Source organism: Patiria miniata, unplaced genomic scaffold (assembly GCF_015706575.1).
Source record: "Patiria miniata isolate m_02_andy unplaced genomic scaffold, ASM1570657v1 HiC_scaffold_3, whole genome shotgun sequence".
Classification (NCBI taxonomy): domain Eukaryota; kingdom Metazoa; phylum Echinodermata; class Asteroidea; order Valvatida; family Asterinidae; genus Patiria; species Patiria miniata.
Window position 1 is genome coordinate 40982811 of NW_024037069.1, and position 12162 is coordinate 40994972.

The 12162-nt window shown below is 39.1% G+C and overlaps 2 protein-coding genes across 4 annotated transcripts in view; both read left to right on the forward strand.

Annotated features, from left to right (window-relative positions):
* The first annotated feature begins 1453 nt into the window (after positions 1-1453).
* LOC119738488 (galactose-specific lectin nattectin-like) lies at positions 1454-2726 on the forward strand. The gene has a single exon (XM_038213392.1). The coding sequence runs from the start codon at positions 1491-1493 to the stop codon at positions 2226-2228; it is 738 nt and encodes a 245-aa protein (XP_038069320.1). The 5' UTR covers positions 1454-1490; the 3' UTR covers positions 2229-2726.
* A 1691-nt stretch (positions 2727-4417) lies between these two features.
* Positions 4418-12162, forward strand: part of LOC119738772 (protein sidekick-2-like) — an 82992-nt gene continuing 75247 nt past the window's right edge. For 2 of the 3 annotated variants that reach the window (XM_038213727.1, XM_038213728.1), the window contains exon 1: positions 4418-5463. In XM_038213727.1, the coding sequence (XP_038069655.1) occupies positions 5274-5463 (190 nt within the window). In that variant the 5' untranslated portion in view covers positions 4418-5273. The remainder of the gene's footprint in view (positions 5464-12162) is intronic. The other variant, XM_038213729.1, reaches the window with a different exon arrangement.

The window sequence follows — 12162 nt, forward strand, 5'->3', positions numbered from 1 at the left end:
AAGCAATACATACACGTACGTGTATTTCTTCTTTTTCTTTTTTTTACTCAGGTCCCAAAACTCTACCGACGGTGACCTCACAGATCAAGCAACCCCGGCGTGTATAGCACTCTGCATGTTACCTACAGGGATTGGCACAAATAGTGAATTGAACCTGGATATAGTATTAAAACCCTTTCCTCTGTAAAAGCCAAGCATTCTCCTGAAGACAAACAACTTAATGCGTACATGTTGAAGCATTGAGTCTTGCCGGTTGTTTTCTCAACCACATCACAAACTCACAAAAAAGCATACACTCTAGGCAGACCGTAAAATCGTTTACTTATTGATGCTTTACCGTGGAAACCATACGCCCTGACTTCCATTTTTTCAAGTGTTCCACATCAATAAACTCTCCGACCTTCGAGGCAGTATACACTCAACAAAGCTATTATTGTCGTTTTCTTTACTTACCAGTCGAGTGCTGTTGTCACCGTCATGATAATTTTCGTGTATTCGTCATTATGGTATCGAAATCATCATGCAAAGCATGGTTAACAAGCAAACTGTCGTGAGATATTTCACTTGATCTCAACAACTTAATACCAGATGAAAAGACTAGACGAAACAGCAACCTACCAGTTGTGAAGCATATTTCAAATGTTTTTACGTCGTTGATATTTTTTTAATGTAGAAACATATTATAATGTAGTAAAATGTACTCTGGTTTAATATTAAATCTTACATTTTCAGTCAAATTTGGCCAAAAAATGACTTTTCACCAAACAAGGCAGAAGTTCATCTGGATGCAAGAGGAACACCAATCAATACTCTAACTCGCACAATTTTGAAGATTAGGGCAAAAATCATCCATTTTGGGAGAAAAAGACATTCATTTTTTTAGTGAATTTTCCTTATATTTTCGACGGAATTTTCCTTTCTAATAGCACATCTGTCCAGAAATCGATTTGGCATGTGTTCTAGGGCCCTTAAGGCATCTTTCCAGCAACTTTTGAGCAATTTCATATTTTGGCCAAAATTGAAAAAAAATGCAAGGTTGGTTTTCTGTCTTAATCATGATGGAATGTCAAAGCAAAAATATATAGAAAACAAGATCTCTATCAGTTCTAAATTTCTAGAACATGCATTTGCCGCTTTCTACGAATTTTCAGAATATATTTTCAATAGTTTCAGGATATAAGAACACAATTTATTTGTGTTCAGCGTCTCTCCCTGGAACAATAATTATGTTTGTACTTATATACTTCATTGTTATACTAGGTATATACAATGCAGTGATACTTTAAACGGTTGCCTCATTTGGATTTTTTCCAAGGTTTCTCTTCTACCAACGAATGCAGGCGCCATGATGGTTAATAGGAGCACATGTACTTGAGATGAATAATTTATTGCACTTTATATGCGTCCCTAAACTAAGTACACGATTTCAAATTGCGCAGTGAGTATATAAAGATCATACACACGTATAGTTGACAGCATTCAACGGTACGATGGCTTGGTGGACAGCAAGGTTTGTTCTGATACTTGTCTCGATTTTCATCAATTTACCAAGCTGCCAGGCCCTCTACGCCTCATGTCCGCCTGGCTGGCTGAAATGGCAGCAATCTTGCTACATCCGACTCCCTAACAGGATGAATTGGTTTGAGGCCTCGGAGGCTTGTAACCGGCCGGGAAGCAGTCTGGCCGTGCCCAACTCGCGGGAAGAAAACGACTTCATCTGGAAGTCAGTGGGGCCACAGACTAACGGTATGTGGATCGGCTGTACGGATGCGGCCCAAGAGGGTATCTGGCTGTGCGGAGGTCAACCTCTGGCTTTTTCAAATTGGTATCCTGGCAATCCGCTCACCGACAACCAGCGTAACTGCGCCCGGATGACGATACACGATGCCGGGGGCTTATGGTCCGACAATGCGCCTTGCGGTAGCAAAAACCGCAAACATGCAGCCTGTGAGATGACGGTCTCGGCGATGCCAGCCTACCACACCTTCACCGGTCCCGATGGGCGTGTCCCCCAGCGGTGCCTCCTCCATCACGACATCAAGAATCTGACGGCAGAGGGCGTGCTTGACTGTGGCTGGGCTTGCCGGGCCGATCCGCGATGCCGCTCCTTTAATCTCTGGCAGAGCAGCAAGAGAGAAAAGATGTGTCAACTCAATGACGTCATTCATCTTGGGGCTGATGTCACCGACTACAAGGCAACCAACAACTGTTACTATTTTGAACTGTAAACAGATTTCGACCGAAAGATAACTTGCCGTCAATGCTCGGACAATATCATTCTCAGACTGCAATGGATCACAATTCGCACTTGCCGTCAATGCTCGGACAATTAAAATACGACTTCTCTCTCAATTACACACACTTTTCGACTGGGAAGCATTGCCGCCTAAATTGTTTGAGAAGGAACTGCGTCGAAGGATTTTTAGTTTACTTTAGAGATTCACATATTATCCCCGTCAATGTACTCATTCAAGTGCTTTACTATAAAATCCGGATCTCGGTTAAATATTTCTTCGTCATCTCTATTAAGTTTACGCAAATGAACTGTTAGTAGTCCTTAACGAAAATTTTAATCATTTTCCAAAACAAGAAAAAAAAAGGAAAAACATTTTTGCAGCTATGAAATTTTCTTTTTTCCACGATTTAAGTCTAAATTTAAGTGCACAAACAAAAACATGTATTAGAGTGAGCGTAGATAACAAAATGATGTGTTTTCGTGATGTAAAAATGTGGAATGAGTTAAAAGTTCAAATTTGTATAATATTTTAGTGAATCACTTGTTGTTCGTCAATGTATTTGTTTAAAGGCTGTATAGTGTCAAAAAAAGTTACTGAGTTAGAACAAAAAACTAAAATGATTTAGTGATTAATTATTTCTGGTGATGAAACCACAGATTCCTCAACAGCGCCCTAGGCACGAATATAGAGAGACGATGATACGAATGACAGTTTTAGAGGTGGGAGGAAAACCCTTAATTGCTACTAAATAACATACATGTGCCTCAGAAAGATATTCTGGGGAAAAACCCACGGAATCAGGTAGGGACTGAAAACACAATCCACATGTGGAACAGGGCAGGAATTAGGGCAGGAATCGAACCAGGGCCAGAGCCGTGGAAGGTGAGGAAAGTACCGCTACCTAACCTGACTCCCAAAAAGTGCACAAGGCTTGCTCCATTAAAAATATCATAGTAATAAAGTACAAACATGTCTGCCTTTAACTAGTTACTTTATAAAAAAAAATCATGTAAGTAGCAACATTCACGCGTCAGTATTTCTATTTTAATACGGAAATACATGAACCACAAAATTCAGCTTCCCACTCGTCATATACCGATACGCATGGTATGTACCCTTTAAATACTCTGAACAAAAAAACTTGCACAGAAAACAGACAAAATAATTACCTTTCTCCAGTGGCGTAGCCACGGGGGCGTGGGGGGGGGGACAGCCCCCCATGAAACCTTGTCGCCCCCCAGTCGCCCCCCCCCCCCCCCCCCACTGAGATTTCGAGTTTCTAAAAAAAATATTTTTGATCTACATGACGCCCCCCATGAAATGTTCCATCCCCCCAGCGCCCCCCCCCCCTCCCCACTGAAAAATTCCTGGCTATGCCACTGCCTTTCTCATTTCTGAAAAAAAAACCACTTGATTTATTCCTCGTACACGGACTTTTGAATGTACGACGGGGAAAAAATAAAATCCTCCCAAGGGGGAATTTCACGGTAACTTCATATAAATGGATACAAATATCAATTATGGTTATAACCGGTCCATAAAAAAAACAAGGAAGTTCTAAATAATTGGTACGGTCTAGGCCTCAAAAATATATATATGAAGCAATGCTGGTTCGGATTTCTGGAAATTTTGTTATATTTGAAATTATAGCATTGCATCCTCATCCTGCTTTTCCTATGAAGTTATATTAATCACATTTTTAAACGGAATTACGTAGGGAAAAATCATGCAATGTCGACAAAAATAATTTAGTGGCATAACTGTAAAACCCCCTCCTGTCCTCCCGGGACGTTGGCGTGGCAACCCTCCCACCCCCGCTCAGAATTTGGGGGATAGCAGAGAATGTATGAGCTTATTATTTAAAAAAAAAAAAAAAAAAAAAAACACACCAAAAACCAATGACATGTCCCTTCAAAAAAGAGGTCCCATCAATTCAGTGCCACCCGCAAATTGGACCCAGTTTAATACGCCACTGCATGAGTTCGATGCTCGTAGAATTCTCGCAATCTCCAGATATTGCAATAGCGCCCTCACAAACAACTTCAGAGTGTCTGACCAAAGCGTAAAGCATGACTGTATGTGAAACAATATTCTCCAAGGCAGTCAATGGACACAGAAGTCAGCATTCGCTTTTGGTTTCAAATAGGTTTCTATGAGTAACTGTTTTAATAATTAGCTCATTTTCCTTTTTACAAGTTTTTCTTTCAGATGTGGATGGAGTAATGGTTTTTAAATAGATATAACGGGCACCAGTGGAACTACATGTACAATTTGATGCATGTTTCGCCTCAAATGAATTGGCTACCAGTGAGCAACAGACTGCGTGTACACGATTCGTACACGGATGCTGTACGTACGTCAATGTATGGGGATATACGCAGCAGCTCTTCGATCGCAGTATCGCAGGCAGACGTAGACTGGTCATGCACGTCCACCGTACCACCACCGACGCCCGTCTACGGTTTAAAAAGGCTACAAACTGACAAACTGTTGAGCCACAAAAATTAACAAAATACACTTTTAATGTCGGTGGAAAGTGACCCACGAATAATACAAGTCTTGTTTTCTGCCACGCATGCAAATGGATGGATGGATTGTGTGTCAGGTTTGAACGCGAACGTTGTTTTTCTTGATTGGATTTTACGAGAAGTGACGAATTTATTATCAACGCGTGACAGTCTCCAGCAGGACCAGTCACTCGATCCGGAAGGTAAACGATGCTAGTGGAAACTGAATACTTCGACACCAACCAAGCCATTTTCATATGAAACTATTATTACTCGGCTTTGAGAAATATTCAACTCCGATGCATAATTTATAAGTGAAGAATATGAGTGTTGATGCACTGGGTAAGAGAACGAGTATTCTTTGACATGTTTGATGATTTGGTGAAACTGAGTTTGTGATCATTTTTGGGGGCTGGAATTGGATTCGCGTCAGTGGAAGCAGGTTGGTCCTGCACACAACAGTTAGTGTATACAGACTATACCGTTACTGCAGTGTTGCACTGTGAACGCCGTGTACCAAATTATCACAATGGCCGTAGGCTTAGCCGGTGGTTGCAGATGTTCTCTTAAAACAGAAATGATGGACAGGAGTGCAGACAACCAAACTGGGAACTCTTCCAGCAAGAGATATACCAGCACAAGAAGGATTTACTGCGGTAGATGGTCGTGGATGCTAGCTGCTTGGTTCTTGCACAGTTGCGTCTGGATTGCTTCATCCGGTAAGCACAGTTACCCGAATTACGGTGGCTCATTCCAAATACTTCCTGCATATTTCCTGTACTGCTTCTTATTAATATTACTCTTGGTGTTGTTATTCATAATTTGTATTTTTTGACAGTGTCTTCAAATTCAGTTCTTTTATCGTATTTTAGATCATTTTATTTACAATGGTTTAGGCCTATTTTTTTTTGGGGGGGGGGATTATTGTTATTATTTGTTATTCTGCTTTTTTTCTTCAACGGTGCTTTTGGAAATACGTCTGTAAATAATTAAATTGAAACAATATTCTCCGTCATTATATTAATTAACCCTAACCCATTTAGTTAGTAGTTCCCCAGGACTACCCTGCTAAATCCAACAGAGTCCGACGGTTATATTTATACTCGTATGAGTTTCCTGCTCAATCCAACACAGTCCAACACACAACCCAACTTGCCAAGTTCTTGGGTACCTGAAAATATAAAATGAGTGTTTTCAAACTTAAAGGAAAAATTGATACATAATTCAACTGATTTAATTTTCATAATCGAGAAAATCACGTTTTCAAAGTATTAGTCTGGACCCCCCCCCACATGTACACACACACGCAATGTATGAAAACTTAAATACTTCATACAATTAATTACCAACACAAGTCCGAAAATTTGTGACTATCAATAAAACATGCAATACAAGAAAATAGACTGGCACCTGAAACAACCAGTCCAACACAGCTTCAGTACTGCATCAATCAACTGTGCCAAACGAAACATGTGGCAAGTTAGGAACTAGTCTCTATATACTACACATTTCTCCATAGACAGTCACCAGACTAATGACACTGAAGAGGTCAGTCTTTTCAAACAGTTGGACCATGGTACCAGTCTTTAGCCTCAATTTGAAATCATTTGACTTCCCTCTCATAGGCAAAATATTGAAGCAAAGTCTCCTTTGAAAACTGAATCGACTCAGACTTGGTTGGTGCAATACTGCTACATGTAAGGACCTTGTCTTTTCTCAATGAAACTTTTGCAGAAATTTGCTGGCTAAAGAGTGAGTAAAGTTGGCCTGATTTAGTTTTGCCCGTTTAAGAACACTCCAGGTCCCAGTTTGGACCAACACCACAGTGTAATGTATAGCCTTCACACAAGTTTCCCTTCTACAGTAGAGAACAGTCTAGATAATTTCAACATCTCATAAAAAAAGAAAACTCAACCAAAGTAAAGAATTATTTAGGCTTTTGAATTTCTCAATAGATCCGTGCCAGTTAACAGGAAGCAGAAATAATGTACTTTTGAGGACATCCAGTTTAACTACACGGTCCAATAACCCCATTATGAAAGTGAATTACATCAAATACATGTACCTGTACTGAGTCCACTGAAATGCATGTATCAAAGAATTTCTTCCCTAAGGGTTTGTTGCATATCACCGGAAACGGCGTTAAAAGGAAAAGAAAATACCTGATTATATTTAAAATACAATTTGACTGTGATCATGCAAAATAATAGTCTTTAAGTCCAAGGCTGGATTTGAATTTGTATTCCCCTATTTTGCAGCCCGTCCCGTGACAGATGTGGTTAAGTTGCTGCGGCGGTGGAGGTCTCTATCAATCGGATGAATCAAATCCAGTCTTGGCAATATTGGCAGCGCTACCCAGGAAATTCTGAGCATACTTCACGCGCATGCATTAGCTTGAATCCAGCGGGCGTGAGGTGTGCTTGGAATTTCCTGGGTAGCGCTGCCAATATTGCCAAGACTGAATTTGATTCATCTTTTTGATCCAAATCCAGTCTCTGATCAAGGCTAGCAAAATAAGTGCAAATAGTCCATGAGTTACAATGTACGTAGCAGTTTCACCAGCATTATTAAAAACATTGTTTGTTGTGAAAACAACTTCAAATTCAACGTAAAGTATCACATTTTGATGCCCTCAAAACGTATTGGATTGCAAAATATTTTGCATTTCAGAACGTCTGTTCACGGTTTTAAAAAAAAATGTTTGTGTACAGTATGCACATGATAACACCTTGGTTGAACAAAAGGTCATGTTATGATAGTAATTACGGTGTTACATTTGATGGATGGCGATGCATTAAAACGAAGACTTTGCAATTTGGCGGAATGTGATGCATGCCGCTAACTGCAAATTTGTGCCCGGGCAGAAGGCCGGAGATAGTGCACGGTATCCCAACAGAGTTGCTCACTCAACAAATTAGAACAAGAATGCCAGTGTTTGGCATTCGAGCAAGAGGGGGAAACCGAAATTTATTTATAGGAATTCTTTGTGTTGTTTTGTTCAACATTGGCAAGCTGTATTTTATTTTAAGCTGTCACTGCTACAAACAAGTAAATTGAGAATTGATTTGTGGCGCTTTGCCAAATGTAAATCATCTAATAGTGATGTCATTTTTTCTTATAAATGCCAAATGAAAGGATTTTTTGGGGGGTAGGAATTATTTTGATGAACATTCCAAATAAATTTATACAATAAACATGTTTTGATTGATTAATATTAACGGGTCTAAAATATGTTCAATAGTCTCACAATGACATCTTTCTCTTTCAGATATCAGTTTCGATATCAATTTGACCAATGTTTAATAAATAGGGCCAATTAGAAATTCTACATCAAATCAAAGACTATATTATTTAATTTCATCATCTTTACAAAATATTACACAGATATCAAATTCGACTGAGCACACCCATTTTTGTTCAAATACAGATGAAAAATGTCTGACTAAAATTGTGCCCTTCGTTTGTGCACATAGATGTATTGCCATTTTGTGTGCAACAAAGAAAATCAGAATCAAATCAATATGAGTGCAAATTTTGCCAATTTTCCAACCCAGCTCCTGTTTCTATCCAAGACCTTTTATCACACAGGCTGCATCTGTCGGACAAAGAGCGCACGCCGTTCGAGCGTGTGAGCAATTCTCAGCTTGCATCCCTTGTTGCCACAGCAACACACATATTTGTCCCCAGCGGGTGGGGTGTGCCTCCTGGAGCAAGCATCGCGGACGAAGCGTGACTCTCTCTCAAAAATCTGATTCATTTCTGACCGTTGGGCTAAGCTTTGCATTTTTCCCTTGTGACTATCTTCCCTGTAGAAATCAATGAGTATGTACAGTGTACATAAGTTCACATGTACCGGTAGACTACGCATTCTCGTTATGTTTTATTCCTGTGGGTAGGTTGTATGAACATGTACTTTGATTGCACTAATGAAGGGAGTTGCCCCGTGTGTGGTCTCCCTGTCAACCAACTATGCTATGACTCACCGCTGTTCGCCAGCAGTTTCTAATAAATTTCAAATGCACTTAAAACCATAACGCTGGTAACAGAACTTTGAAAATGAAATGTACTGGTACATATAGACAACTCGCTACACTGAATGCACAGTACATTTTTTTTTATTTACAGTATATAAATTGTACACAAGTAATGGTTGGGAAAATTAATGCCCCACAAAATCCTGAATCTGTCAATGTTTAAAAAGATTCTTTTTTTCACACAGTTTTTTGGTGTACATACAGTGTACAAACCAGTTATAATTTTTAAGGGAAAAACATTGTTACTTTATGTGCACGACTTGGATGTTTACATGACAGTCAGTTGCATAATTTATTATCAATTGTAAAATTTGCATTGCTATTTTGATAATTATTGTTGGAGATTCCTTTTCTAAATGAATTGCAGTCAGAGTGGTACATACATGTACGTTACGTTGGGCTTACGTACATAGTTCAGAATATTACAAAGGTATATAAAAGCATACGTGCAATTGTTTGGAAAAGATTAAATCTTACCCGTAGTTCTCACTGCAAACAGTATGCGTGTATCAGATCTACTCACAAACATGCATAATAATATGCACATTTAAAAATAGATTCAACTGGCAATGTTCTCGTTTTAAAATTCAATTTTCTGCTTAAATCTTTTTACAATACATGTGGAATACATTATTTAAATTTGTCTCATTTGAAATTTAAGCCACGCACTACATGTACAAGTTTCATTTGTTTTTCCATGACAGCATGTGTGTTGTTATAGAGTAATATTTTTGGAGGAAATGTTGAGCCAGAAATACTCAGTAAATAAAAAATACAAAATTTAGAAATATTTGTAAAATATTATGAATTCGTAGAAACCCTGCATGGTGAGTCATATGGAGAAAAAAAGATGTACTTCGATGCAGCTGTCAGTGTAGAGACAGGCCGTTTCATGCATGATGTTCAAGTTTACGACATGATAACATCCATTGATTTCCGATCCTGATAATGTGTGAAAGGCAGTGGTGATTGGTTCCACTGATGTGCCGGTCTATCCCTCCATGTTGTGGCTAATTGAAAAAAGTGCCGCAGGCCCCACCATGGGCCACTTGATGAGGATATTGATCTGATGACATGATAAACCAATTGGACGTGTTGGGAATGTGTCTAATTGGCAGTTTGTAAACATGCCTCACCATATCTGCCTGTGGAAATTTTAATTGTCATGTGCAAGTGAATGTAGGCTATGTATACATGTCTACAGGCCAACAGCCTTCATACACTTTACAGCCTCGTTTCATTTGAACATTGTGATGTTTAGCACCGTCTATTTTCAATAATCGATATCTGAAATCCAATCTCGAGAATATTTGATATCAATTATCCCATGTGTAGAACTTAAATAAAAGAAAAAAATGTAACTCCCATTTTTCCTACGGCTTTCTCTGGAGCATATTGCTCAAACTTTTTAAAACAAATCTTAGCACTGACAGTTTTATTTTGACAATAATCTGACACATTTTCAATATTTTTGAAGAAAAAATTTAACTCCCATTTTTCCTATGGCTTTCTCTGGAGCATATTGCTCAAACTGTTTAAAACAAATCTTAGCACTGACAGTTTTATTTTGACAATAATCTGACACATTTTCAATATTTTTGAAGAAAAATTTAACTCCCATTTTTCCTATGGCTTTCTCTGGAGCATATTGCTCAAACTTTTTAAAACAAATCTTAGCACTGACAGTGACAGTTTTATTTTGACAATAATCTGACACATTTTTAATATTTTCGATATTCCTCAATATCAAAAAATATTTCAATATGATCAAAAACTTGCTATCGGTGATATCAATATCAAAATATTGTCAACTAGTCGAGTAACATTATCGACATATAGACGGTGCTTACGTGATGTATCTTTCCTTCTTTCCAATAACTGATTGCGGTTATTGACATCTTTGTTTGCAGCGCTAAGCAGAGAGAGCACTGGCAATAATTCAACTTGAAAGGAGCCAAATTCGTTTTCACTCTCTCATCACCTGCATGTTTACATCATGCACTTGCAAATGAAGATTTTAAAGAGACGGTGGCATGGTTTTCCAAAACTGAAACATGAAGTAAACTTAAAAGCAAGCCTCCAGATGTACGTTTGTGGTAAACAGACCGAACAACTGATCATTCAGAACAAGACTGATCATCCAGAACGAGAACAGAATGTCTGTTTGGTTGCTCCCCACGGTACAATGATGTCCATACCTCTTGGAACAGATGGTCGTGCTGTTTATTCGAACTCCCACAACTTTTTGCGGGGGATAGGCCTACTTAGAAACCTTCATGAATCCTTCAAAATCTTCCACTGCACAGAAAAACCAATGGCATTATCTGTGTACATCAATTTTTTTTTTGTAGAGGGATCAAGGCCTATGTACAATAATACTAATTTTGACTTTTATATTCTTCAATCCTGCAAAATTCTTCAAAGTCTGGTGGATTAGAAAATTGAGGGGACCCGGGAGGTTAAGGATTGAGGCTTCTCAGGGTTGTCATTGAAAGGGAAATAATGGGAACCAGTTTCATTGGGAGGTACAATGTACGTAAGTCCACTTTGAAACCCTGAACAGAATTGTGAGCAGCCACAACTTTTGAGCAACTATCCTACTCCCTTGAAAGTATTGGAGTCACCATACCCAGATTAATACTCATCTCGGAGGCTGAGGTCGTTGACTGATTGCTACTCTCCGCAGTTCATGAACAGTGGCGTCCTGGGGTTATTATCTCAAGACACTGAAGTCAGAAGCTAACTTCTTCCCCTGCCAGAGGCTCAGAGACACCGAGGAGTTGCTGCATGAACCCCACTTGGTGCGATACACTGCCACAGGGACCAAAAAATGAAATACTTGGGAGTTATTATTTTGGGCTCATCTTTCAGAGGTCAGCCGGGGTCGGTATCGTCTGTCAGGGAGGGGATTAGCTGGCATGGTGCCTGGGCTTAAACTGTTACCTGACATGTCTGATGGAATGGCTGGCTAGGATACAGATTTAATGGGTTTCGGGTTACCAGATCAGCAGTAGTCTGAAATTGGAGACAGATAACAGATATGGAACTGATTATAAAATGGTCATTTTTTGTGTATTGAAGTCAAATAACTGGACCACCTGCAGTACATTGCACACATGTAGCCTAAAAGAAGGAATGATTGTACATGTATGTACAAGTACTGGAGATCTCAAACCATTTTGCCCTGAGGTGTGGACCGTGTCGGTGTTGATTGACTTTGATAGAGGAGCCTGAGGTGGATTAAATTCTTTCACTTTGTTTTTGTTCCTGAAATACTAGACACATCAAAACAGACAAAAAAGGACAAATTAGAGTTGAAATTTAACAAGTCAAGTTGCAATAATACAGTTTCTAAAAAGGAAAACTTGATTGCACTGAAATATC

What these genes read in the sequence shown, in the direction of transcription:
- LOC119738488 (XM_038213392.1), top strand. Translation starts at nt 1,491, where the DNA reads ATGGCTTGGTGGACAGCAAGGTTTGTTCTGATACTTGTCTCGATTTTC.